The sequence below is a fragment of the Elgaria multicarinata genome, chromosome 15 (assembly GCF_023053635.1).
Source record: "Elgaria multicarinata webbii isolate HBS135686 ecotype San Diego chromosome 15, rElgMul1.1.pri, whole genome shotgun sequence".
Taxonomy (NCBI): Eukaryota; Metazoa; Chordata; class Lepidosauria; order Squamata; family Anguidae; genus Elgaria; species Elgaria multicarinata.
The window spans coordinates 2,022,151-2,050,091 of NC_086185.1; the positions used below are offsets into that span (position 1 = coordinate 2,022,151).

At 48.4% G+C, this 27,941-nt stretch overlaps 1 protein-coding gene across 1 annotated transcript in view; it reads left to right on the forward strand.

Moving 5' to 3' along the window:
- The first annotated feature begins 1,531 nt into the window (after nt 1–1,531).
- The window catches only part of CD99L2 (CD99 molecule like 2), a 45,462-nt gene continuing 19,052 nt past the window's right edge, over nt 1,532–27,941 (forward strand). The window contains exons 1-6 of the mRNA XM_063142044.1: nt 1,532–1,562; nt 3,399–3,971; nt 25,225–25,284; nt 25,979–26,017; nt 26,561–26,653; nt 27,424–27,507. Coding sequence (XP_062998114.1) covers nt 1,532–1,562; nt 3,399–3,971; nt 25,225–25,284; nt 25,979–26,017; nt 26,561–26,653; nt 27,424–27,507 — 880 coding nt within the window. The remainder of the gene's footprint in view (nt 1,563–3,398; nt 3,972–25,224; nt 25,285–25,978; nt 26,018–26,560; nt 26,654–27,423; nt 27,508–27,941) is intronic.

Sequence of the window (27,941 nt, forward strand, 5' to 3'; positions counted from 1 at the left end):
TAGTTCCATTATCATACTGCTCTAACAGTCGGGAAGTTTTTCCTGATGTCCAGCCGGAATCTGGCTTCCCGTCACTTGAGCCCATTATTCCATGCCCTGCACTCTGGGAGGATCGAGAAGAGATCCTGGCCCTCCTCTGTGTGACAACCTTTTAAGTATTTGAAGAGTGCTCTCATGTCTCCCCTCCATCTTCTCTTCTCCAGGCTTAACATGCCCAGTTGTTTCAGTCTCTCCTCATAGGGCTTTGTTTCCAGACCCCTGATCATCCTTGAAGGTGTAACAGGCCAGATGCGTCAGGCTTGCGGGCCAGAGGTTGCAGTTGCAAAATCTGATGTGGGGGTGGGGGGACTTGTCCACTAGGGAGGACCTTCCTGCCTCTGCGGTTTTCCATGGCAGGTGGGCATTGCCCCTACCCTTGGATTTTGCCCTGCAGCCTTTTAATTCTTGTCCTGTTCTATGTAAAGGAGGAAGGCCTCTCCATCAACTGAATTGGGGTGTGTGTGGGGAGATAAGAAGCTCAGAGGCCTGGATTGACTTGGAAACATATTCTGAGAACTCCCAAACTTTTCTTCTGAAGGATCTGGGGTCATTTCCATGGTAATGTGGTGCAAACCTGGTAGAACTCACTCAACTCTACTTGCAGATAGATAAGGAAAACTGGGCAGCTCCTCTTCTGTCGAGTGGCTCCATATGAATGATTAGAACCCACCTTCCAGGGTTCGAGCCAATGAGTCTAAAGGCATCCACATCACAAACAAACCCTTTGTATTAAAACAAGTAAAACTAGATTTGATCTTATTACAGTTCAATTCTGTGTCCAATTTAAATACACTAGATTATCCCCAAATACGTTTTTTGTGGCTCCACACCCCGCTTAGTTAGCCCTGAAATGTTGCATTCCTCTTCCATTCCCAATTTAAAGCACTAATAAAACGTTACATGCGAGGTCACTAACGAAACCTGGTGGCAAATTTAAAAAGAGATGGGGGAGGGGAGAGGGAAGCCATTTTGGATGGAAATGATTTGGAGTCAGTGGGGGGGAGGCTTAACCCTTCCTTCTCCAGCCATTTTCTCCATCTCCTGCAGTGCCAAAGGCAGGCTTACCTCGACAACCATCCGTATAGCACAGGGGTGGGCTACACAAACATGGCCCCCACCCCACCCCGCCCTGAATTAAAAAGACAAAACAAAATGGGACCCTGTATTGGCTACAGAGCATGAAATCGGACAAATTTAGCTCATTTGTAGAGGGTCCAGGGGGCAAAAATGCCCTCAGTCCTCCTCCAGTTGCTCACCTCTGATGCGGGATTATGTGGTGTGCGTGTAAAAGTGGCTTGGAGGGGGATTTGGTGCAGAGACATGGGTGGAAGGAAGAGTTCAACACCACTTCCCTAGAGCTGCTTTTCTTTTAGAAATCACCACTTCTAGTTACGGGTTTTGGATTAAAAGAAAGTAAAGAAAGAATATCAGCACCCAGGTTAGTGTGTCAGTTAGGTTGTCAGAAACCCTGCAGTTTGGAAATATAATACGTATGGTGTCCTACTCTGCACTCTTATTGCAAGGTGAGTTTAGCATGGTACACAACGCACCTTTAGGATGAACATAACGCATGTTAAGCCCAGCCTTGGTTTAAAGTGGCATGCCGATCCATTTTAACACCGCATTTTAATCTTTTCAGCTGGATAACTAATTGATTTCACTTTTGGCAAACATGTACGCTAATTGTAAAACAGACAGGGCTCATGAGAAACCTCTTGATAGCCTTAAAATATATGAAATGGCATTAAGTTGCAGGATTTTACTATGTATTGATCTACACAGTTAATAAAGAAATACTGCAATTAGTTTCCTCTCTATGTAATAAATCAACCTTTTTTTTTGGCCTGTTTTAAATTGGATTATACTGTCATTGTCCCCTACATGTTTTGTTTATGGTTATAGGTAATGTGCTAGTAACCATGTTAAAATATGGTTCCATGTGATACAGAAGCAAGGCAAATTCAAAACAGCTTATTGCAATAAATTAGTGGCAGGTGGTAATATCCCCAATGCACATAAAATGATGGTGCTCAAGACTCCAATCTGCCTGCCCCCCCTCCCCAGCTCTATCAAGCTGCACATAAACGATGTGTGTAAGAACATTTAAGGAAACTGGAGTGCTGTGTCCAGTTCGGAGCACCACGTCTGAAGGATGTAAACAAAGTGGAGCATGTTCAGAGGAGGGCAACCAGGATGCAGAAGGAGCTGGAAACCGAGTTCTAGGCCCAAAGATTGATGTAGCTGTGCCTGTTTAGCCTGGCGCAGAAGGGCCATGGCTCGGGGAGCTAGAGCACGCGCTTGGGATGCAGAAGGTCCCGGGTTCAATCCCTGGCATCTCCAGGTAGGGCTGGAAAGACTCCTGCTTGAATCCCCGGAGAGCCCTAGCTGCCAATCCACAACACTGGGCCAGATGGATCCAGTATCGGGTCCCAGCATAGATGGCTCTGACTAAGTATAAGGCAGCTTCCCAGGTAAGACATGATGGGAAGAATGTTCAGACATAAGATGGAGCAAATGCGTTCTCTGCTGCTCCAGAAAGCAGGCCTGGAAGCAGCTTTCCGCTCAACTTTAGGAGAATCTTCCTCATGGTGGGAGCTGTTTGACAGTGGAGCAGGTGGCCTTGGGAAGCCCCTTTGCTGGAGGTGTGGAAGAAAGGTTGGGCACAGGGATGCTGTGGTTGCATCCTGCCTGGGGCTGGAGTAGAAGATGTCCTCAGGGCCTTCCAGCTATAACACTGGGGAGCCACTGTGGTGCACTGGTCAAAGTGCTTGACTGGGACTCCGGAGTCCTGGGTTCTAAAGCTCACGGGGTGGGGGGTGGGAGGAGTTATTGCAGAAATGTCGTGAGGGGAAAGGGTGACGCTCCTTCCCTAGCGGCATTGGACAATCTGGATCTCCCCTGTGTCCCAGTCACAATTTAAAGTGATGTGAGATGTGATGGCCCCTAAGCCTTAAGTCATGGGTGGTGAACCAGCGGCCCTCCAGATGTTGTTGGGCTACATTGGCTGGGGCTGATAGAAGCTGGAGTCCAAGAACATCTGGAGAGCTCCAGTCTGTTTACCCCTCTGCCTTACTCCTGCCCTGCTTGTGGGTTTCCGTGGGCCGCTGGTTGGCCACTGTGTGGACGGAATGCCGGCCTAGATGGGCGCTTCGGTCTGACCCAGCCTCAGGGCTCTTCTGATGTTCACACTTGCTCTTGGGGGGGGGGGGCGGGGGCGGCGGATTCCACCCTTGAAGCCTCGCTTTGAGCGGTCTCAAGAGCTCGTAAAAGAACTGGGAAGGCGTCCACGCCTGGGCCCGCGGAGAGCTCGCCGGCGTGGTCCAGGGCCTGGCCTTCACCGCCGCCCCGCCCCTCCGAAGAGCGTTCTTTTGGCCAGGGCTGGGCCGCGGCGAGCGCCGCCCTCTTTTGTCGTGCCGGGGAGCAGCTGCCGGACTTCGGCCGCGACGCAAAGCAGGCAGCGGGCGAGGAAGGCGCCGCGCTGCCCCCACCCCGGGCTCCGCTCCGTTTCGCGGGAGCCCCCGCCCGGGACCGCTCTCTCTCGGCCGCCCCGCCCCGCCTCGCCTCCCCGCCTCCCCGCCGCGCAGGGCCGGCCTTCCTGCGCCGCCGCCGCCCCCCGCCCCCCGCGCCTCTGCCCGCGTCCTCGGCGCGCTCCGCCTCCCCTCCGCCCTGCTGCCGCTGCCGGCGCTGCTCGTCCCTCTCCGGCGGAGGCAGCAGCACCAGCGCTCCGGCAAAGGCAGGCGAAGAACGGGCAGACGCGCCTCGGCCGCCTCCCCTGCCCGTCCGCCTCCCCTGCCCGCCCGCCTCGCTCGCTGCGCCCCAGCCGCGCGCTCCTGCCCGTCCCGCGGAGATGGCCGAGAAGCCCGGGCGCCGCCGCCGCCGCCACCTCCGCCTCCTGCTCCTTGCCGTCGCCTTCGCCGCCCTGACCGGGAGAGGTAAGCAGGGCCGCCCCCCCGCCCCCCCCCCCCGCGCCTCGCTTGGGCCGGTCGCCCCCGCCGCCCTTTGTGCGCTTCGCCCGGCTCCTTATTCTCCGCACGTCCCGGTGCTTCGGGCAGACGCGTCTGGAGGGGCGCGGGTGGGGGGGGCGGGGGCTCCGCGCCACCCTCGCCTGGGTTGGGCCGCCCGCATCGTTGCGCAGGCTGCGGGCCTGACGAAGGACCAGCGCAGCCTTCTGCGCGCCCCCCCCCCGCTCCCCGAGAAGGCAGCGCCTCCCCCCCCCCCCCGCTCACCTCTATTGCCTGGGTAGCGTAAGGAGGTTGGGGGGCGGGGGGGGAATGCTGCAGCTGTGGCTCATGGCAGTTTTGAAGCCGGGGGGAGGGGAGAATGGCAAATGGCAAAAGGGGGCCTCTTCAGTATGGGGAGGGGAGGGGAGGGCGTGACAAATCCGTCTGGAAACGCGCTAGGCAGAAATCTACCCCAAATCGGAGCAGAACCAGCCATTTGTACCCAGGGTTTTCCTTACTGCAGCATTCCAGTGAGACTCCATCTCTCTTTCTCGCCTGGTCCCCCCCTTTTTAAACGCCCCCCCCCCGAGAGCTGTATTTTATGAGAGAATGCAACCTCGGTTTGCCTCCTAGCATCCTTGGGGGCGGGAGGGAAGCAGCAACCCAGAAATAGTGTCCAATATGAAATCCGCACCCTCCTGGAGAACAATAGCAGCTGCCGGGGCGAGCCTGGCCAGGGGCTGCGATGTCCCCAGACACGGGGGTCGAAGTGTTCCTCCAGGGAGAAGCTGCTGGCTGGCGATCCGCCCTGCTCCAAAAAGAAGTCCAGGTAGAAAGCCGTAATTCAATTTCACCGAAATGAGCTTTGGCCTCCCGCCTGCCTCCATACTGACCTCTTTTCCTGCTTTGAAGGAGAGCGTCTGGCTCTTCTTAGAGGCTGTATTTCATATTTCTGATAGCACTGGAAGTTGGGAGAGGTAGAAGCCCAGAGCCTTGGGCTTCTACCCCCCACCCCACCCCCATTTAATGAATAATACATGATGCTCTTGAAAACCAGCTTCAGATGGCATTGTGTTGATGCAGCAGTGCAAGTATCTGTGGAATCACAGAACTGTGGGGCATCTGAGGGTCTGCAATTTATCTAACCCAGCCTGCCTCCCACAACCTGCTGCTGGCTCTTCTACATCTCTGTGTCTTTGTAGGCCTCCACAAAGGGTGGTTACTGTAGACCTCCAGTGAAATATACACCACTGCCAGAAAAAGGTCCCTTGTGCCTTCGTTGGGAGGGCTGTCTGGTAGAACTTTGGCTGAGAAAAAGTGCAAACTACTTGCAGTCACAGATCTTTGTGTAACCAAACAAGCAGCTTCTTGCACTGTGGCTGCCAAAAAAGGTCAGAGCAAAGGTCCTGAAAACTTCTCTAACCTGGTGCCCTCCAGGTGTGTTGGACTACAGGTTCTAGCATCCCCAGCTAACATAGCACCATGCTGGAGAAGGCTGCTGTAACCTGTGCACATGATGAATTGATCTGATTGGCCTGTTCAGTTTTTGTGTGTAACTGTCTCTTTTCCGGTAAAATGGTAAGAACCAGTGGTTATTTACAATAAAAACAATGGACTTGAAATATGGTGAGTGAATCGAATGGATGCATTTTGTATCATCCAGGTTTCAATTCTCATGCACACCTACCTAGAGAGAAGGAAGAACGCAGCGGGACTTGCGTCTGAGCAAACGGTGCTTAGGGTTTTACTTAAAATTCAAGAACAGAAGTAAACAAGTTTTGCGCCGTGCCTGGAATTGGGCTGTTCCTAGAAAGCAAAACACTTTCCACAGACAATGTTTAGATAAAAATGATGAGTTTGGCAGTGGTAGAGAAAGAACGGTCGTTTGCTTAAAGCAGCCTTCCCAACCTGGTGCCTCTCCGTATGTGTTGGACTGCAAGCCCCATCATTCCTCATCACCACTTCCAGATGTGGCAGCGATTTCAGTGGCAGGGAGAGTGAGTTCTGGTGGAGGGGCTGAAATTGATCCCCGGGACCTCGGATGTTGCAGGCAATTGGCCATACTGACTGGGGAATATGGGAATTGGAGTACCAGGTTGGGAAAGGCAGGCTTAAAGGGAAGAATTGTTTGCACAGCATAAAAAAGGGGGCTTTCAAGAGGAGTTTCCCTGTGAATGGAAAACTGTAACTCTAAATGATTTACTATCAGAGCATATACATAAAATCAACTAGAGTAAAGCAAATCTCATTTGGGCCTTACAAGAGTTCTTTTGGAGTTATACACAAATGGGGTCTAACAGAAAAGTGGCTCTTGTGTGTTTCTAAATCCCCACTTCTAACACAATCCTCGATGTGGGCAATGCATGGATTGTGTCCAGAGATGAGCCATCGGAACTGCTTTGTTAGAGTAGACTCAGGGTTCATCTAGCTCAGTTTTCTGTTTCTAGCAGCAGCTAGCCGAATGCTGCTTAGAATTCACAAGACAAGCACTGAACGTGGTAGCCTTTGCCTGCTGGTGGGCCACAACTTGTGGTACTGTGAGGTACATTGCCCCTGAACATGGAGGTTCAATTTAGCCACAATCGTCAATAGCCGCCAGTAAGCCTGCCCTCCATGAGTTTATCTAAACCATCTCAGCTGGCAGCGTTCACCTCCCCTGATGCCATATATCAGGGGTGCTGCACCCCCTTCAGCTCAAGGGTGAAATTCAATTTCAGAGGAGGCCTCAGGGGTCGTGTGTCAGCACTGGCTCTGGGGCCGAAAGCAAATGCGGAGGGGCCAAAATACCAGGGGGCACCAGCAAATCATAGAATAGTAGAGTTGGAAGGGGCCTATAAGGCCGTCGAGGCCATCCCCCTGGTCAATGCAGGAATCCACCTCAAAGCATCCCTGACAGATGGTTGCGTTACGCTCTTACTGCCAATAACTGGGTAGTATCCAATGTTAGTCCTAGAGTAGACCCATTGAAATGAATAGGACTTTAGTTATTCATGACTAAGTGAAGTCTCGTTCATTTCAATGGGCCTACTCTAAGTAGGACTATCATTGAATGCTACCCACTGTGTCTTGAAAGGGGCATTTCTACCTTTTGAAATGGGGAAGAAACCGTGCAAAAGCTGGGAAGCCACCGAATGGTTGGGGAAAGGGGGTTGGGCTCTCTGGGAAACCCGGATTGGGGCCAGAGGTAGGCTGGATTTAGCCACGGGCCTGAGGTTTTGCACCTTTGCCATGGATGGTGATGATGATGATTTCTTACCCACCTCTCCCTTTGGATCGAGGCGGGGAACAACATTAATACAACAGTACGATATAAATCAAATGCATAAAACTAATTAAAGGAGCATATAAAACCAATACAGTATTAAAATAACAATCAGGGCATCTTGAAATTCTTAGGTTTAAAATTCATCCAGGTAAGCGTGCTGGAAGGGACTAGTCTTTATAGCTATCTTAAACTCAGAAAGAGTGTTAAGTTGATGGATCTCCTCCGGCAGGTCCTTCCACAGTCTGGGGGTGACAGAAGGAAAGGTCCTCTGGGTAACAGCTGTCAGCCTAGTTTTGGCTGACTGAAGTAAGTTCTCCCCAGAGGACCTGAGCTTGTGGGGCAGATTGCATGGGGGAAGGCAATCCCATAGGTAACCTGGACCCAAACCATGTAGATCAACTATGTGTCTTTGTCTGCCCTGAATCGACGGCTGAGCAATTTCACTGGGTGACCCCAAGGTCTACTCTGATGAAAAGCTGCTTATCTACCCTGGAGACGGATCTGCACCCCATGCAGTGGCCTCTCAAAATTCTCCACTCTATTTGTGGGCAGAGAAACTTCCCCGGGGGGTGGGTGCGGGGGATCCTTCAAAGAGGCTAGGACTGCCCAGGTGGTTTTTTTTAAAAAAACTATCTCTGTCTGGTTGGCACAAAATATTTCTGATCATGCCAGGTGCAAGTGGGCAAGTGGCTGTTTACAAGCCTGGCTTGAAGGGGACCAAAAGGAAAACAAAATGCCCTACATAAAGAGGAAGTTTGAGTCAGAGTGAAACTTCTTTATTTTGAGTTTGGGGAGGAGGGTGTTGCTCAGAATGCTGGATTGGAAAATAGCTGGAGGGCGTCTGCATTCCACCCCCCACAGCTACTTCCACTATCACATGCCAGCTGAGCGGGACGGCTGCCTCTGTCGGCAAATGCTGGGGGTGGCAATGAGGTGTTGGAGGACACAGCTGTGTGGGACGTGTAGCCTGCTCTAGCCCACTAAGCTAGCCTGTTGCCCTCTTGTCTAGAAACCCAGACAAGAATGTAGGAAGGTGCCTTTTAGACCCAGAGAGACCATGAGTCTACCCAGTACAGTACAGTCTGCACCAGCCTCCCCTGGGATGATACGCTGTACTATAGCTCCCATCAGCCTCAGCCAGAAGGCTGGTCTACACTTAGTGTTTATCCAAGGTTTCAGATGGGAGTCTTTCCCTCCCTCACCTGGAGACGCGGGGGTTGGAGCTGGGCTCTTTTGCAAGCACAGCAGGCTCTTGAGCAGTGAGACGTGGCCCTTCCCCTCCTCCGTGGTGTACTGGACCCAGGATTTCCAGGGATGCAGCAGAGACACAACACTTCCCCGCCACTCCCATCCCAAAATTCTCTGTTCTTTCCAAGCTTAGTTGCAATCCTCACAGTTGCTCGGGGGGGGGGGGGAATGAATTTCCCAGCAACAATATATCTTGGGGCATCCTGGTCTGAGATGGGCTGCAGATCCACTCACTTTACAAAAGACCTGGTCCTGGTGGAGATGGAAACTGTGCTTGAACTGGTTTGTTGGCAGTGAAGGCTGGTGGCTCTGGTGTCCGAGGGGTGGTGAATCCACTACGAGTTTCAGTCAGAGCTCCGAAGGAGCTCTCCAAGCACCATATTCCAAGCTCTCATATTCACCACCCCATGGACATCGGAGCCACCAGTTTCAATACCCATCTGAAGGCTGCATTCCTGGCAGTGAGACCTTGAAGCTAAACCATGTTGGTATTTTGGCCCTCACTCTTGCTTTCAGGCCTCCCCCACCGCTGAAAAGTGGCCCCCAAAATTGGATTGGGCCCTCACACTGAAAGAGGCTCGGCATTGTTGGGAAAAGGCAGGATAAACTTACACCGGGTGTGTCAAGTAGGTGCACCTGCATTTCCCCCAGCTTGGTTCTTTGTCGATACTCTTGCAGACATGTCTACGGACGCAGTTCGCTTGGCCCACGTTAAGTAAAGCTGCTTCTCCCCACAGTAGAGGGATATGCATGGAAATGGGCCTCTCAAAATTCTCCACCCTTTTTGTGGGCAGAGAATCCCGCCCAGGGCAGGGGGGTATTTCAAAGAGGGTAGGGGCTCACCATTGGCAGAGTTTCTCTCAGGTTTTTTTTTTTTTAACCATCTCTGTCTAGTTGCCACAAAGTATTTCCGATTGTCTATATGCAAGCAGGCAAGTGGCTATTTACAAGCCTGGCTTGAAGAGAACCAATAAGGAAAACAAACCGACCGACCTAACACCTACTGAAATTCCCTTTTCAATACATCTGTTAAAGATACAGGAGCCCTGTGCTCCTTTTCATAGGGTCACCCTAGTTACACAGGCATAAAGCAAGTAATGTAACTGTTTGATATTGTCTGAAGAGGGGTAGCATTTCTGAGCATTCATGTGCTCCCACCTACCTTTCCTCAGCTCAGTTCATAGCACTGGTTCTGATATTTAAGAACCGAAAGCATTTGGGGCCAGGATAGCCAGTGGGTCGTCGCCTCCAATATGATCCTACCTCCTTGCTCAGATAGAAAACCTGCTCTAAAATACAACGGGTGGGCCCATGAATACAGGGCCTTCTCAGTGGTGGTGGAACTTTCTCTACCCTGGGAGGGCACCCTTGCCTTGTTGATTTTCAGGTCCTCAAGAGATGTCAGAAAAAACTATCTCTTTCAGTTCACTTTCACCTCCAAGCCAAAGTGGAGAAGAAGTTATCCAATCCACCTTTTTCGAACCTGTAAGCAAATCAGGGGTGAGGGAATCCCAAGGCTATTATCCCCAGGTTACCAGTCACTTAGTTAATTTGAATTAATTAATGCAAACTGGATCTTGCACTCCCGAGTATCTTTTAATAGGCTTGCATTCAATTAAATAAATCTCAGTCAACTAAAAATCATACCATTAATCTATTAGGGCTGCAATAATATTCTCACTTACTTAGGAGTAAGTCCCGTTGAACTCCTTGGGGCTTATTCCTGGGCATACATGCATAGGGTTGCAATCGCATCGGCAGAAATTTGCATAAAAATAATAGTTTTGATTTTGTATTTTATGATCTTTAGCTGTTTATCTTGGGTGTAGAAAGTGGGGCAGAAGTTATTTAGATAATAATAAATCTCTCTTTTTTAAAAAAATTAAATCTATTGATTTTAATTGGTGTCACCTCTTTTGGCCAATGTGATGTTTTTAATTAACCGAGCGACTTAAATGTTGCAGCCCTACTTTAACATCTGCAGAGTGATTTTAGGATGTTCACACCAGAGATAAATCCAATCCTAGCAAGTGGGTTTAGGATTGCACTCTTAAAATTCCAGAATCCAGCTCTATCTCTCAACAAGCAACAGCTGCATGCCCCACTTATCTGAGTTAAAATTCCTAAATCATTATTCAGCCTCAGCACAGGGCAAAAGGGCAAGTTGCTGTTTTCATTAATTAAGGGATTAAGGCAATCAGGCCCTCACTGTCCCCAGCAGGAGACGATCCCTTAAAACCACACAGCGGAGACATTGAATCGGTTCCAATCCACACTTCCCATCTGGGCATCCCTCTGCTGTATTTATGGTGGCGGTGTGTGACTTTAGCGACTTAGGATGCTGGCCTGGGTTTTCCAAGAAGACAGTGAGAAATGTTGTATTTATAGAACACTTCACTTCTAAGCTGGTGTGTGAGTGTGGCAGGGAGGCAAATTAGTCTACTAAAAGTCATAGCCAAAGTGAGGAAACTTAAAAGACATTATAAACCTGGTTTGCAAATAAGTCTCGAGAAGTTACCAGACCAGAAGCTACTTTCAAATGCCTGCTTTTATTATCCATACTTATATTAGTCAATTGCAGCCAATGCAAAATACTATTTTTATTAAAGGACCAACTGTTTTGCCTAGTTTTGCCTAGTTGCCTAGATACGTTTTTTATTCACCACAGGTGAACACAAGTGTCTGTTTAAAATGGTCTACTATAAGCTTGTAGAGGCATCTGCCTATAAAGCCAGTGTGGTGTAGCAGACAAGCATGTTGGACGTGGAACTGGTGAAACCGTAGTTCAAGTCCTAAGGCTGACTAGGGCCACAGCTAGACCCTGCCTGAGCACTGGATCCCCTGTGTGTCACCTAGATGAACAGGTTTGACCCCTGGGCGATCCAGGGATAAACCTTAGGTCTAGCTATGGCTATAGTGACCTAGTGCCAGAATGTATCATAGTGTGAACCATTGTTAAGCATATCTGCGGCAGGAATCTGGCTTGACTACCTTTGGGTGAAAGGATTCAAGGGCCTCATCTACACCAAGCAGGATATAACACTATGAAAGCATTCTATAAGAGGCAGGAGCCACACCAAGCAGGATATAGTGGTATGAAAGCGGCACATGGCCTGTGTCAATGGGCCCCAACAGTTGTCAGTGCTCTTCAGTGCCACTGTAAAGCAGTCGTGTGGCTCCTGCCTTTTATAGACCGCTTTCACAGTGCAATATCCTGCTCGGTGCAGACGAGGCCAAGGACTCTCGGTGCAACAAGCAGGCCCCCCACAACAGCGTCTTTTCTGGTCCAGAGCAGAAAAGGCTGGCAGGGCTAGGGCTTGCCAGCTGGCCCTCTGTGGCCAAGGGCCCCCAGGCCCCTTGACTCCCCAGCTGCCAATCAGCCCTTCCTTCCAACTTTGGTGCTAGGGAGAGGGCAGAGACCACTGCACAACTGCTGGGATGACAACCACCCACAGAGCTGGAAATGAAAACATGCTGGTATTGGTGGTGGTGGTGGGGGCTTGTCCACGCCCCTTTTGCCTTCAGCCCCACCCACCACTGGAACGTGGCCCCCGAGTGCTTCTCCAAAGGCAAATTTCACCCTCGGGCTGGAAGAGGCCCTGCTCTAGGAGCTGGTGTTTCTCGTGATGTTCTGGTCCCAAGCCATAAAAAGATTGACAGGCCAACACTTCCTTGCTCATTTCCCCTGTTATCGGCTGCAGCTTGTCTCCTGAACATTGGGTGAGCAGCAGCGAGGAAGGATTAGGGATTGCGTCAGGCATGGTGCTCGTTTTGATGCCCCCCTAAAACATCCACGCACCTCGGCAACTGTCCTTCAGTGCCTGTTTCTGGCGCCTTTTCTGTAACTACTTCAGGGAATGGAGATGGCTGCTCCGCCCCAGTAGTCCACGCACAGAGAAACGGAGCTGGCAGTTGAGCCCAGCGCCTCCCCACCCCCACCTGCATTGCTGTAATTAGTTGTCTGGAGTCTCCTAAGCACATGGCCCTCGTGCGTTGGCATTCTCCGGAGGGTTCCTGAATGGAGTGACAGATAGAGGGTTCCCCCCACCCCACAAACACTAGAAATGAAACGTTTATCTTTCGCATGTCGCCAGCGAATGCGCTTGTTTGCCAATTTCCCCACATTTAACGAAAGCAGTAGTTCTCATTTTTGAAGGAGGCCTTTAAAGCTGAAATTCTGTTCTGTTCCTTTGGAGATAGGAGATGGGAGATTTGGGGGAGGCGGCGGCACCCTGGAACCTGCACCTTCACTCATAGGCGATAAACTTGCAACAGAGTTGGAATGAATAATTATTCTCAGCAGCTACTAAACCCCTGCAGCATGGCCACGTTAGACAGGGAATTGTTATGGCATCAACTAAATATTTTTTATTGGATTAATCATGTCTTTTAAACTTAGTTAAGGTATCGATTACATTAAAATAAATTTGTGTATCACCAGAACTTCAACTTAGGTGCCCTTTCTGATACGTATTGAAGAAAGCGAAAGATAATTTAACAATTTAGTAAGGAAAGAAAGTCTAGCCCTTGTTAGAAAGCAAGGGGATTTTGAATCATTTTCTTTTTCATTTCTTCTTATAGACACAGAGTTGAACCAAAATAGCCCTTAATAGTACATGAGCATACCTTAACTCTCAGCCCTGTGATTAAATTGTGTTCTTGTTCAATCTCAAGAAGTAGTGCTTCGTTCATTGATTTATCATCAGGGGCCCCCAACCTTCTTGGCTTGGTGGGCACGTTTAGAATTTTGAGAGAGTGTCTTGGACGCCCTCATAAAATGGCTGCCTTATGGGCGGAGCATGGTTGTACACACACACACACATACACACAAACACACACCATTTTCCCGAAAGCAAATTGGCCTTGTTCGGATGCAGCAGTAAACTATTGTTTAAGCATTACATGAACAAGTAACAGTAAACCATAGTTAAGACTTACCACAGTTTGTCTGGGCTTGAACATAACACTAAACTGCAGTTAGTTAAAAACAGAAGCAGAAGCTTCCAGTGTCCTCCTCCTGAGGGGATCTGAGAGTCCCTGAGCCTGAGTTTCGTTCCGATAATGCTGAAGAACCGTAGCGCAGTGCTGCACCTGGATGAGGCCCTTGTCTCTGTACTCAAATGAAAACAAATCTGGGAATCCACATGAAAGCATGAACTGGCCCATTTTTGTGTGCTTGGGCCAAACAATTCTGACCAAAGGTCCACAAATAACACGCCCAAACATGCTGCTGGTGAGTCTGTTTTTTTCATTGTGGAGTTGAAGTCTAAAACATCTGGAGGACACCTGGTTTGGGAAAGATGGTCTAACCATTCATAGAATCATAGAATAGTAGAGTTGGAAGGGCCTATAAGGCCATGGAGTCCAACCCTCTGCTCGATGCAGGAATCCACCCTAAAGCATACCTGACAGATGGTCGTCCAGCTGCCTCTTGAAGGCCTCTAGTGTGGGAGAGCCCACAACCTCCCTAGGTAACTGGTTCCATTGTCGTACTGCTCTAACAGCCAGGAAGTTTTTCCTGATGTCCAGCCGGAATCTGGCTTCCTGTAACTTGAGCCCATTATTCCGTGTCCTGCACTCTGGACAAGCATCTGTCAGGGATGCTTTAGGGTGGATTCCTGCATTGAGCAGGGGGTTGGACTCGATGGCCTTGTAGGCCCCTTCCAACTCTGCTATTCTATGATCGAGAAGAGATCCTGGCCCTCCTCTGTGTGGCAATCTTTCAAGTATTTCAAGAGTGCTATCATATCTCCCCTCAGTCTCCTTTTCTCCAGGCTAAACATGGCCAGTTCTTTCAGTCTCTCTTCATAGGGCTTTTTTTCCAGACACCTGATCATCCTGGTTGCCTTCCTCTGAACACGCTCCAGCTTGTCTGCATCCTTCTTGAAGTGTGGTGCCCAGAACTGGATTCAATACTCTAGATGAGGCCTAACCAGGGCCAAATAGAGAGGAACCAGTACCTCATGCGATTTGGAAGCTATACTTCTGTTAATGCAGCCCAAAATAGCATTTGCTTTTTTTGCAGCCACATCACACTGTTGGCTCATATTCAGCTTCTGATCTACAACAATTCCAAGATTCTTCTTGTTTGTAGTATTGCTGAGCCAAGTGTCCCCCATCTTGTAACTGTGCATTTGGTTTCTATTTCCTAGATGTAGAACTTGGCATTTATCCCTCTTAAATTTCATTCTGTTGTTTTCAGCCCAGCACTCCAGCCTATCAAGATCACTTTGAAGTTTGTTTCTGTCTTCCAGGGTATTAGCTACCCCACCCAATTTTGTGTCTTCTGCAAATTTGATAAGTGTTCCCTGCACCACCTCATCCAAATAATTAATAAAAATGTTGAAGAGCACTGGGCCCAGGACTGAGCCCTGCGGCACCCCACTCGTTGCCTCTCCCCAGTTTGAGAAGGTTCCATTGATAAGTACTCTTTGAGTCCGATTCTGTAGCCAGCTGTGGATCCACCTAATCTGTGTTCCATCTAGCCCACTTTTAGCTAGTTTGTTAATCAGAATATCATGGGGCACTTTGTCAAAAGCTTTGCTGAAGTCAAGATACATTACGTCCACAGCATTCCCACAGTCCACAAGTGAGGTTACCCGATCAAAAAATGAGATCAAATTAGTCTGGCAGGATTCGTTTCTGACAAATCCATGTTGGCTTCTAGTAATCACTGCATTGTTTTCAAGTTGCTTACAGATTGACTTCTTTATAATCTGCTCCAGAATTTTCCCAGGGATGGATGTCAGACTGACTGGTCTGTAGTTCCCAGGTTCCTCCTTTTTGCCCTTTTTGAAGATAGGGACAATGTTAGCCCTCCTCCAGTCGTCCGGCACCTCACCCGTCTTCCATGATTTCACAAAGATAATAGACAAAGGTTCTGAGAGTTCTTCCACTAGTTCCTTCATTACTCTAGGATGCAGTTCATCAGGCTCTGGAGATTTGAACTCATTCAAAGAAATTAGGTATTCCTTGACCATTTGTTTATCAATCTCAAACTGCAATCCTGCCCCCTCAACTTCTGCTTCACTTTTTCCAGGGGGATCATAGACCCGCTTTTGAGAGAAGACTGAGGCAAAGTAGGAATTGAGCACTTCAGCCTTTTCTTTGCCATCTGTTATCAATTTGCCATCCTCATTAAGCACCTGAACCACCATTTCTTTTTCTTTTTTTTAATAATAATTTTTATTTTCTAAACTTACAAACAATACAGTATAAAACACTACCCCATAATACACAATAATATAAAGTAAACAATTTAATAAACCACCATTTCTTTCCTCTGTCTTTTACTACTCACGTATCTGAAGAAAGCCTTTTTTATTGCTTTTAGCATCCCTCACTAATCTCAGCTTATTCTCAGGTTTAGCCTTCCTGATGCCATTTCGGCACTTCTGTGCCACCTGTCTGTACTCTTCTTTTGTAGCCTGCCCTTCCTTCCACTTCCTATATGTATCCTTTTTTTGATTTCAGGTCATCTTTAAGCTTTTTATGGAGCCACATTGGTTTCTTCTGTTGGAATTGTTTGTAATTGTGCATTTAAAATTTCCTTTTTTAAATACTCCCACTTGCCATGGGACCTTACTTATCATAGTTCTGAGTTTATTAAAATCAGCTTTCCTACGTGTATGGCTACACTCAGCTTTTGCTTTCTTTATAAACAAGAATTCAAGTATGACGTGGTCACTTTCCCCCAGAGTTCCCGTAACTGCCACTTTATCCACTAAGTCATCCCTATTGGTCAGTATCAAGTCAAGGATTGCCGATCCTCTAGTTCCTTCCTCCACTTTCTGTAGGAGAAAGTTATCACCCATACATGTCAGGAATTTCTTGGAAGGGCCGCTTTTGGCAGTATTTGTCTCCCAACAGATATCAGGGTAATTGAAGTCCCCCATCACTACTACCTCAGACTTTCTTGAAACTCTGGCAATTTGTTTCTAAAAAGTTCCATCCTAGTCTTCTCCTTGATTGGGTGGTCGGTAGTAGACTCCGATTATCATATTATTTTTATTCCTTGCCTCATTTATTTTAATCCAGCTCGATGGGGCTCCCAGTCTCATCCGCCTGTATTTATGTGCACCTGGGGTAGATCTCCAGATGTTTTGGACTTCAACTCCCAACGTTCTCCACCCTTGGCCATATTGCCAGGGGGCTTTGTGAGTTGAAGTCCCATGTAACTGGAGATCTAGTTTTTGCCCATGTTCATCATGTGCTTTCATGGTGCCAAAAAGCACAGAAGTCTGCCCACCGTGTGGCCATGAACATGAGCGTCTGGAGAGTATTGGTGGTCCGCAAAGCACCGGCAAGGTCGATCACACCAGCATGTCCAAAGACACATGTAGCCACCTGCCATTTGCATCAGTCCCCTGTATGCGCACGCACACAGACGTAAGCAGATGAATTCTCCAGCGTCTCTGTGGCCGCTGCCTTGCGGAATCCATTTAAGGCCAAGGCAACTTTGCCCTGGACAGAAAACTGCTGCTTTGCACGTAAATCACTAAGCAGTTGTCCGTCTTGGCAGAGAGCGTTATGCAAAGCTGCAAGACCTATGTTGGACGACTGACAGTGGGCCAAGACTCTGAAAAGGGGCTTTCTTTCTATTTGGATTTTTTCTTGCCATCGAGGTAAACAGGCTCTGCTGCTGCTTCCTTTGTGACGGATTGTTCTGTCTGGACAGTGGTGTCTGCACTGCACAGCTGCCTATTATGAAGACGAGCGCTTAAGTGAAGCACTTTGAAGTCTTCCGGGTTTTTTTGTTTTGTTTCCTCCTGCCTTCCTTTTCTACTGTCCCTGCAGACCAATGAGGTGTGAAAATCCTGCCTCCCACAATGGGGTCAACCCTGCCTTCCTAGATGATATTTTTTTCTGACTGGGGCAGAGGGTCACCCATTAGACAGAAGTGCTTGCAAATTATGGCTCTTGTTGCAGCCCTGAACAGTAAAGATTTAATGTAGTAAAACCAGAGCTGGCAGAACCAGCAATTCCATTAAAGGGTGGAGGAAGCACAGGATAGGATGCTAGGTCTGGAATGTACCTTTGAGAAATGTATTTTGTCTAGAATAAAAGTTCCTAGCCCTTAGGATGGCCAAGATGCTCTTGGAAGAGCGTGAACACCTGCTGAAATCTTAGGCCTCTTCTACACCAAGCAGGATATTGCACTATGAAAGCGGCATATAAGAGGCAGGAGCCACATGGCTGCTTTATAGCAGTATGGAAGTGCACTGACAACTGTTGGAGCCCATTGACACAGGCCATGTGCTGCTTTCATACCACTTTCATAGTGCAATATCCTGCTTGGTGTAGCTTAGACCTTGGAAGCCAGAGGGTTGGTGGAATATTCTGGTATATTCCACCTAGGGTATTCTGTATAGAGGCGCAATATAAATTGAAAGAATAATAATAAATAATATTAATTTTGTAAACCGCCCAGAGAGCTTCGGCTATTGGGTGGTATAGAAATGCAATAAATAAATAAATAAATAAATAAAATGAGTTCCAGCAGTTTGAGGATTCAGTGTCAGAGCTTCACCCCTTCCCATGTCAAGCAATGATAGAAAATTATGGAAAACAAAAGGAATTAAATCAGAGCACTACAAGAATGATTTAAGAGTTGTAGTCTAATCTGGAGGTTGGGAAGGCTGCAATATATGGTCAACCCCACATGGTGATGGTTGCTATTATTATTATTATTATTATTAATAATAATAATAATAATAATAATATAAAATCTCTAAGCAGTTTACATACAATACTACTAACCGCACTGTTAAAATACACATTTCATACAATATATCAATAAACAGTTACAACTTACAAAATAATAATAATTCAGAGCAGTGTTGTAATCAGTTCCAAGCCAGGGAAAGCTCGAAGGTGTATAAAACTCACCATGTTTTCTGCCTCTCGGGAACGATCCAAACCTGCCCCATACTGTACCCAACCAGCGTTGCCAATGTTTTAGACAACAATTCCCAGAATTCCTGACCATTGGCTATGGTAATTAGGGCTGATGGGAGTTGAAATCCAAAGGATCGGGGCAGGGGTGGGGCAGCACCGAATTGGGGAAGGCTGTACTAAACTTTGGTTTGCACTAACCCTAGTTTAGTTCCCAAAGTATAACACTGCCTGCCTGCTTTTGTTTCTTCCTTTCTTCATATGCAGCTCCAGATGTTTGCTCTCATCTCTATGGCGTAATCAGCTTCTGCAATCAGAGCAACTCCTGTAACTGGTTTATCAATCAAGCATCACACCACCAAACTGTGGTTAATTTCACTCCTCCCTCTCCTCTTTCAAACTGCCTTCCCCAACCTGTTGCCCTCCAGCTGTTTTGGACCACAGCTGCCAGCATTCCTGACCATTGCCCATGCTGGCTGGGGCTCATGGCAGTTGGAGTCCAAAACATCACCAGATTGGCTGATCTAAATCGACAAGGATTTCGCATGCACGCACCCCCACCTACCCACTCATTGCTCACACTGAACTTCTGTGTGTTGAACCCTCCTGTCCTCCAGAGGGGGTGCCCAGGGCGATGGGAAGCCCAGGGCGGCAAAGCAGGCTGGAGAGGCGACACATTTCTGCCGGCTTTGAGACCTTTAGTGGGGGCTGCTCGCATAAAAAACATTAGTAGCTGGCAATTTGTGGTAAGAAGGTGCTACTTTGCTCATGTTTACTTTCGGCCTATATAACTCATTTAAGATAGGGACACCCCCCCAAATTTTTTTAGAAATCAATATGGCGGCCATCTTTCAAAATGGCGGACTCTAACTTAAAAATGGCGTAGATAAGCAGTTGAGGTGTCTTTTATAATATTTTTTTGGTCAAAAAATTCAATGGTACTATTTTAAAGTAGGTATTTTAATAAATTTGCTTTAAAAATAAGAAAAATGAAAAATGAATTCTTTTTTATTATAAAAAATCCTCACTTATCAAACATTACAGCCCCATCCAATGTTTAAAATATATCATTTTTTTATTTATATAGGGGAAAAACAACCAAAAATAAGAACTATTAACTGTTATTACAGTATTCCTCATTTCTAAATTTAATGTGTGACATTGGTATATATTGAAGTATACATAAATTAAACTACACGTAAGAAATAATTAAATGAAATCATTACCTTTGATGTTTAGGCACTTAGATATTACAATACAACATCAGTGTCCTCAAACGGTTCTTCTTCTACTATTGGGTCAGTAGACTTCAAGCACTTTGCCTTACAGTTCTTACACAGCAGCGCACATGGGACGCCAGCATTTTTGCAACTGCAGCGTGACTGGCATCCTGATTTATAGTTGCAGCGGACCAACTCTCTGCAACTCTCCCATATTGCTGGAAGAGATGTCCACAATGGTGCCTGTATGCCATCAGTTTTTATCCAACCCCACTCTGAAGGTGGAGGTAAGACCGGGTTTGCAACATGAGACTGCCCCCACATATGTCCACCCTGATAAGCAGCCCTTAGAATGCGCTTTTGCAAGGCAGCTGCAGTAGGAGGCACATTTTCTAGCAGTCTACCTTTTGATGTAAGCAGCATTTTCCTGGCTTCAGTGATGGACATGCCAGCGCGTTCTGTACTGTAAAGCAGAACAACATAAGCTTGACGTTTCTGCTGAAGTTCTGGACTTAGATATGGCATAAGGGTTGAAAGTGCAAGAAGTGAGCTTGTAGCATCTTCAAATTTTATCCAGCAATTCCAGGCACTTCATTTTCCATTAGCAGAAAATGATGATGTGGTGTCACATCCGGTGAAAGTGTGGAAGCCTCTTATGGCAACAGCCTTTGATTCCCCTAGAACCTCTGCGATGTTGTGCACAGATATTTGGCGCTTCCGGTTGCCAACACCAAACAAAATCCACCGTCTCTTAAGGCCAAGGCTTTTTGGGTAGTGATAGTAAGATATAGAGGGAACAAGCACATCCGTATCTACAGTTCTGATCATAACATCGACTGCGCCATGAGGAACAATATCCGCAGTGTGACGTATTATGCGACCATCAGCTTCTAGTATCGAAAATGTCCCATTTTTATCATCGTGCTCAAACACTTCTCTCTCTATCTTACTATCAGCGAGGACCCGCCTGTATCAGGACATTTCCCCTCGCTTGCTTTGATGCTGCCCACCAAAGAGATTCAGTGTTTCCCTGCCACTAATATTCTCAGTGAAATTATTTATGTAAATAATCTGCGTGTCGTGGTGGGGTGTAGGGTGAGGGTGTGGGTTTACACCCGGTCTTCAACACTTTTTCTGCCCTGGGGTGGATTAGAGAGGCACAAAACACAATATCACTAAAACAATCAAAATAATAAAATACAATGACAATAATAACAAGATTAACAAGAACCGGGAGCATAAAATAAAATAAATAAAAGCAGCATAAAACCAATCGCTTCAGGATTTAAAAAGACAGCATAGTGCAGGGCTTAGATAGGGCCTAAGGCAGACCCAGTTTGAATCCCCGTCTTGCTATGAAAATCACTGCGTGACAAAGGGGCAAAAGTACAAGGGCCTTAGCTAGACCTAAGGATTATCCCAGGCAAATGGAAGGGTCGTCCCTGCCTGCTCCCAGGATCCCCTATGTGTCATTTGGATGTACAGGGATGATCCTGGGACGATCCCGGGATACAGGCCTGGTCTAGCCATGGCCCATGTCTTCACCTTGCACCAAGCGGATGTGGCGTGTGGGCTCTCGGCCAGCTTCCCTCAGGACAGTATTCCATAGATGGGTCTCTCCCACTGAGAAGGCCCTCTGCCCCAGTTGCCAGCCGCTGTACTTTACTCAGGAGACGGGGCACCCAGAGCAGGGCTTCCAACGATGACCGTCGTCCACAGACAGGCTGGTACGTGTGATGCTAGTAGAAATACTAAGAAGTTGCCATTTGCACGCCCTGAATTGGATCTTCAGCTTGGATTTTCGTCCTTTTTGTTCTGAACTCAGTTGCTGCATTTGCATAGTTGATCACCTTCCTTTGTTTTATTGCATGCAAATTGAAGCATTCCCCAAAGGGGAAAACCCACCGCTGCGGAAAACTCTGGCCAGCCCGCAATGGGGCTGGATTCCCTTGGAAATCCACCCACTTGGGCACATCCAGAACAAGGGAGTGATTTAAAAGCAGGGCGCTCCGTTGGCAAAGGGTCAGCGCTGCTCCCTGTGTGGCAAACGGCTCCGATCCGTACAGAGGTCTAATGGCTGAGGGACACGCCGTCGTGGCTGGAAAGGAGGTGCGGTGTGGTGCTGCCCAGGCTAACGCTGCCTTGGCGGAAGGTGTGTCCGTCTTGGCAGCCCAAAATAGAAAAAAAAGCAAACAAAGGGGGGAGGGGAGGGGAGGAAGAGACCGTGGGGGTCACAGGTCACTAGCCAGAGAAATGAGATGACTTCCACTGCTCAACTGCGTGTGAATCCAGCCGCTCAGGCTTCCATTGGCCGAGGAGACACCATGCAGGAGGAGGCACCTTTAAGCAGATGTTCTGAAAGCCCTGTTGCGTGTTTGAATGTTGCCGATGTGGGGCAGAAAGTGGGAGGGAGCGGCGCTTTAAGTCTCTCCTACCAAATGCGCATTTTGCATTCGAGTCCGAAGGGGGACGATTCTAAAAACCTTTGCCTGCGACCGAAGGACATTGGAAGAGCCCCCATGCTGGATCAGACCAAGGGCCCACCCAGCGGAACCCCGATCTTTCAGGGTTCCCATTCGCAAGGAGAATTCAAAGTGCCTCCCACTCATGGGACTTGGAATCCCCTCTCCCGCTCAAAATGGGACAGTTGTGTGTGTGGGGGGGGGAGCCAGAGCATGTAGGGACATTGGGAGCAGCGTGCATGGGCCCCGTTCCTCCTCCATAGGTCCAATTTAATAACCCCTGAATGGGGCCCACATGGTCTAATGTTATGGGGGAGGGAGAGAGGAAGCTGTGAGCCACATGGGAAGGGGGTATTTGGGACTGTGGCACCCACCTGTGGAACACCCTCTCCAGAGAGACCCGCCTGACAACCTCTCTGCGATCCTTCAGCTGAAAACCTTCCGGGGGTGCTCTAGGTCTCAAGTCTGCCAATTTAATTAGTCTTCTGTTTGGGTTTGATGCTATTGCATGTTATGTTTGTATTGGAAATTTTTATGTGAAAAAGCCCTGGCATATATATTTTTTCCATTTTGGAAAAGACGGGCAGAACATACATTCCCCAAATGGATAAATGAAAATGTTCTTTTAAAAAGTGCATCGCAAACTGTAAAGTGAACCCCACATCTGACGATCGATTCCATGCAGCCCTTTGACGACAGGATTGAGTCCTCTCTGCAACAGCTCCTTGCCAGGGCGGCTTCAGCCTGGGTTAAAAGCAAGCTTGCTAATTGCATCACCTTGGAGCATAATGAATCAGTGTCCTTAACGTTTATTTAATCATGGAGAGACAGGGAAGGAGAAAGGAAAGGGGGGGAGGAAAAGGGGAAAGCCTTCCACGAATGCAAATGTGGACGCACCACCGCCTTCCCTTCAGCTAGGCTTAAATATTTCATTGATCCCAGGATTAGGAGCAGTACAAGTGGGTGTGTGTCTGTGTGTGTTTATTTGGCATTCTCATCAGGCAGGCGCTGTACTGTTTTGTAGCTGGGCTATTGCTATTTTTAAAACGCATGTGTTTTATTTCGCAGAGGGCCGATGTGATGTAGAGGAGAAGGCAGGGCTGGCTCAGGACTAGGAAGACCTGAGTTCAGATCCCTGCTTGGGTGTAAAGCTCACTGGGTGCCCCTGTGGTCTCTCTACTTACCCTAAGGGGTCACCTTTGGCAGCTGGCACAGGGCATCAGATCCAAAGGTGTCTGATTAGGTGTCTGATCCAAAGGTGCCATGTCATTAGATGAAAATGCATACTGGAAACCCAGGGGGCAGTGGTGGGATGGATACAATGGGCTTACTGTTCCAGGTAAATTGGTTGAAAGCATGATTAAAGACAAAATTAGTAAGCAAGTAGAAGGACAGGTCCTGCTGAAGAAGAATCAACACGGCTTTCAAAGGCAAGTCCTGACTCACTAATCATCTAGAATTCTTTGAGGGTGTCAACGAACATTTAGCAAGGGTTCGGGTAACCCCACCAGGCTGCCAGCTACGGAGCAGATCACTCTTGCCAGGAATAGGAATGGATTAGAGCATCAGGCTGGGATGGGGGAGAATCCACACTCAGGTTCTAATCCCAACTCAGCCATGATGAAGCTCACCATCGGACCTCGGGCCAGTCACTGTCTCTTGGCCTCTTCTACCTCTCAGGGTCGATGTGAGGAGAGAATGGAGGTTCAGAGGAGAACCCTGCAAACTGCCAGGGAATGCTTAGACTAGACCAGCTCTCTCGCTCTTTGAGGCTGAGAAAGATGCGCTGACTCTGGAATTCCTTTCCAGCGGGAGGGGGGGGCTGCGGGGCAGGCGGTAAGTGCCCCATTACCTATTTGTCAGGGCCTGGATTGGGACCGAGTGCAGGTCCCTGTGCAGGAGGCTCTAAGCTCCCAAAGGAAAAAATGGGACATAAGTGGAATAAAAATCTTTGAAAATTAAAACTGCTTTAAAACTTTCAAGCCCGTCTATAAATTGCTCTGGCTGTTCCTCGAATTACGTTGAGATGCCAAGCGGAGCAAAACCAGATGTGGAACCGAACAGGCTGCGATTCCCCGTGACCGGGGTGTGTAGAAACTCAGAGGCGGCCCCCGCCCCGCCCTCTGAAGTGCTGACACTTGCTTCCTGCCAGCCGGGGGCCTTTTCCGTCGTAGCCGGGGGCCTTGTCAGTCGAGCCTTAAATTTATTCATGGAACCCGCCAGAGCTCAGGTGGCTGCAGCTAAATCCATTTAGCAGTTGGAATCAGAGGAAAGCCATTTGAACGTTCCATCGGCGCTACATTACTTAGCGAGCCCAAAGGATATTAATTACCCCGTGTGCTCACAGATGTAAAATCCCGAATTTATCAGGACGAATGCATTGAGAGTGGATCTTAAGTCAACAGTAATTAACGTGGAGTAAAAAAGAGGTAGAAGGAGATGCCCAAACGAAAGACCAAAACCTTTTCTCACCGCAACCAGCGGTATTTAAGGGCAGATGCGAGATGCAAAGCGAGATACATTCGCAACAAATGTATCTTCGATTTGTCTGTTCTGTTTCTTGGAACGGGGCTGCTGTGGCTTTTAAATATATCATCTTCTATCACGGGCAAATGGGTTCTATGAAGCTGTATCCCTGGCTGCGTCCCTCCCTCCAAACCCCTCTTAGAGTACAAATATAGAATTATCATTCTTCATCTCACACTCCGTGTTTGGGCGGGTGGGCCCTCCTCCTCTGCTTTTTTCCGTTTTTGTTTTGCCAAATGCTCTACCAATATTTTACTGTGTGTTTCCCCCACCCCCACCCTATAATAATCGTCCCTAGATGAGTGGCAGGTTGGGAGATGAATCGGGAGGCTCTGCCTCGGCAAACGCGGCTGGGCGCGCGCGTATTTATATCGCCTCCATTAAGAGAGACAAATGGAGAGCCGGAATGCCGACTTGCCTTGCAATTTGACAGTGACGGGATTCTGAGAGAGCAGATGAGCCCGGCGGAAAGGGTCGCGTTTGGAAAACGTGTTGCAAGCCGAAGAAATTTGGGGAGCTCATCCCGCCGCCGTGTGGTCTTGTAAATTGCTCTTGCACGCACACACACACACTCCCCCGTCTGTCTGTCGATTAGTAATGTAAAAGCCATGCTAATTCTTTGTCTCTAGGATATGCCGATGACTTTGATTTAGAAGACGCGCTGGACGGCGGCCCTCCGACAAAGCGACGTAAGTCCACCTTGTGCGGGAGGGACTGAGTCAGAGGAGGCGCCAGCTGTGAGCAGGTTGGATGGCTGGTTGGTAGTATCTGCGGCTGTCCCTATGGGCAGAGCCTCTTCCCACAGAGAGCAAGCGCTAGAAATCAGCATGGATCCGGTGTGCGTCAAAGCCAGACAAGCCGTGATCCACATGCTGCAATCTGACAGCGATGCATTCCTTGTTAAAGTGAATTTAATATTATTACTATTTATTACATTTATATACCATCCCATAGCCAAAGCTCTCTGGATGGAGATATAGATACACACACACACACACACACACTGTGGCTGCAACTTTAAGAATTGCCTTGAATGGTCCACACTAAGTATCCCCCTAGCACACATGATCTTTCTGCTATCCTCTGGGTACTCCTGTGCTTGATATGAAGGACTTCTAAGCCTGTTTTGCAAGTCATAAGTGCTAGAAACGTTTCTTTTGTTTTCAGTAAGATTCTTGGTGCCCCATCCTCCACTGTCCTTTGTTTTCGCGTGGAATCACAAATGTTTGTTTCCAAGTCCAGTATGTTCTGCGTAACATAGTTCAAGGCTGCACATTGAACTCAGTGGGTCTTACGCCTGAGTAAACATGCATTGGATTGCACTGTAAAGTTTGATACGCTTGCTTTACTTCTAAATTCATCCTCTTTAATGTTTCCCCACAGCTACTCACAAGCCACCCAAAAAGTCTTCTGGTGGAACAGGTGAGATGTTTGTAATCTATTGCACACACAAAAAAAGACCCGGCGGGTTTCTTTTCATGTATGGGAGGGCGTGGCGCTTCCGTTATACAGGGGTGAGTGATGGAGAACTCTTCTGCGCGCTGCCGGGCTAATCAATCCGAGAAGGTATATTCAGTGAAAATGCTGCAAATAACCCTCATTCAAAACTTCTGGCTTTCTAATAGAAGTAATAAAAGTTTGGCAACCAGGCTGAAATTCTGGATTTTGCACCACAAAATCTGTTGAAAAGCCCAGAATAATAATAAAAAAATTAAAAATTGCCCGTCACTTTTTATTAAAACTGTTGGCTGGCAGCATGACGTTGAGGAAGGCCCTGGGCGCGTTTTGCAATGCAGCAGCCCAGCCTCCTTCCATGCAGGGTTCTCGTGAGCTTAGAATCGGATATGCCTCCATACGCTGGCCGGAGCTTCTTGGAGGAAACTGCTGGGCGTTGGGGATACAAATGGCGGAAAACCCAAATCAGTACTGGTTTGTGTTGTGTGTGTTTACTCATTTGTGGAACAGGCGAGTTGGATTTGCTGGACTACTTTGACACCCCGCCAGAGCGAACGACAAAACCAGCCAAGGCAACCACCGGCCCCTTTCCGAGGAAACCAGGTAAGAAAACCTTGCTGGGTTTTCTCGCAGGGGTGGCCCAAATCCCCCAAGCTCCAGAGCGGAAAATGCTGTTGCTGCGTCTCCCTCCCTCCCTCCCTCCCTCCCCTGAGTTTCTCTTCTCCCCAAAGCGTCAGCTGCTGCCTCTGTCCCTTCGCTTTGCCTTCTGTGGAGGGAGGAATTGGTCTTGCGACCCGGCCCACATGGACCCAAAGCTTCTTGCTCTGCTTTTAGCACACCAAAGAAGCCGGCTTTGGGCCTTGTCCCTAAACCCTAATTGACAAACCATGGTTTGGCGTGATGTCCGAGATGAGGCCCAGTCAAGTCAGATAAATGGTTGGCCGTTCTATAGGTTGCAGCACTGGAAAGGGATGGAGGGAATTGTTTTATTTATATACCCCCTGCCTATTGGGTCCTCATGCCACCCCCTTTCATACATGCAAGTCATACACTGGTGGAAAACTTGGAACCCTCTTCAAGCCACTGGCTGAACTGTGGAAAATGAATGTCAGTCCAGATGTGCTGTGGGCTGCGTCCTTTCCAGGTGTACCCTACACCCTAGAACAGCCTTCGCCAACCTGGAGCTCTTCAGATGTGTTGGACTGCAACTCCCATAACTCCCCAGACATCAGCCAGCTGAGGGAGTATGGGAGTTGTAGTCCAACACATCTTGAAGGCTGCCATAGAAGCTTGAGCTCCTTGGAACCTTTTCTCTTCCTGGCACGCTGGCTTTTTCGAGAGTAACACCTCTCCTTGTGGTCTCCTCCCTGCAGACGACGGCCGCTGGAATGTACTCCACACCACCACCACCACCAAGCAGCCCAAAACCACCAAGCCGCCACCCAAGAAGACCCCAGGTAAATGCTGACATTTCTAGGCTCTGTGAGACATCAATCACTAATGCCAGGAATACATCAATTCCTTTCACTTCTACCTCTGGAAAATGGTCTCTTCTCTAGGAAGCCTGTTTATAGATTGCATCGAGGTGGAGCAACTGGTAGGGATCCACCAACTTTGGAGATCTGGCCTCCCCCGCTCCTCAGCCTTATGCCAGGAAGGGCGGGTGGCCGGGCATGGATTGACCTCCAGATGTTGGTGGACTGCAGCTCCCAGCATCCCTCACCGTTGGCTATGCTGGCGTGGAGCTGCAGTCCACCAACACCTGGACAGCCACGCTTTTCCCACTGCTGGCCTTAGGTTTGCTCATCAAGGTCGCAGCAACCAGGAGCAAGGTTGTCATGAGCCAATTTGAAACAGGAAGTGTCTGTCGCACTGCCATCCTTCCCACTTT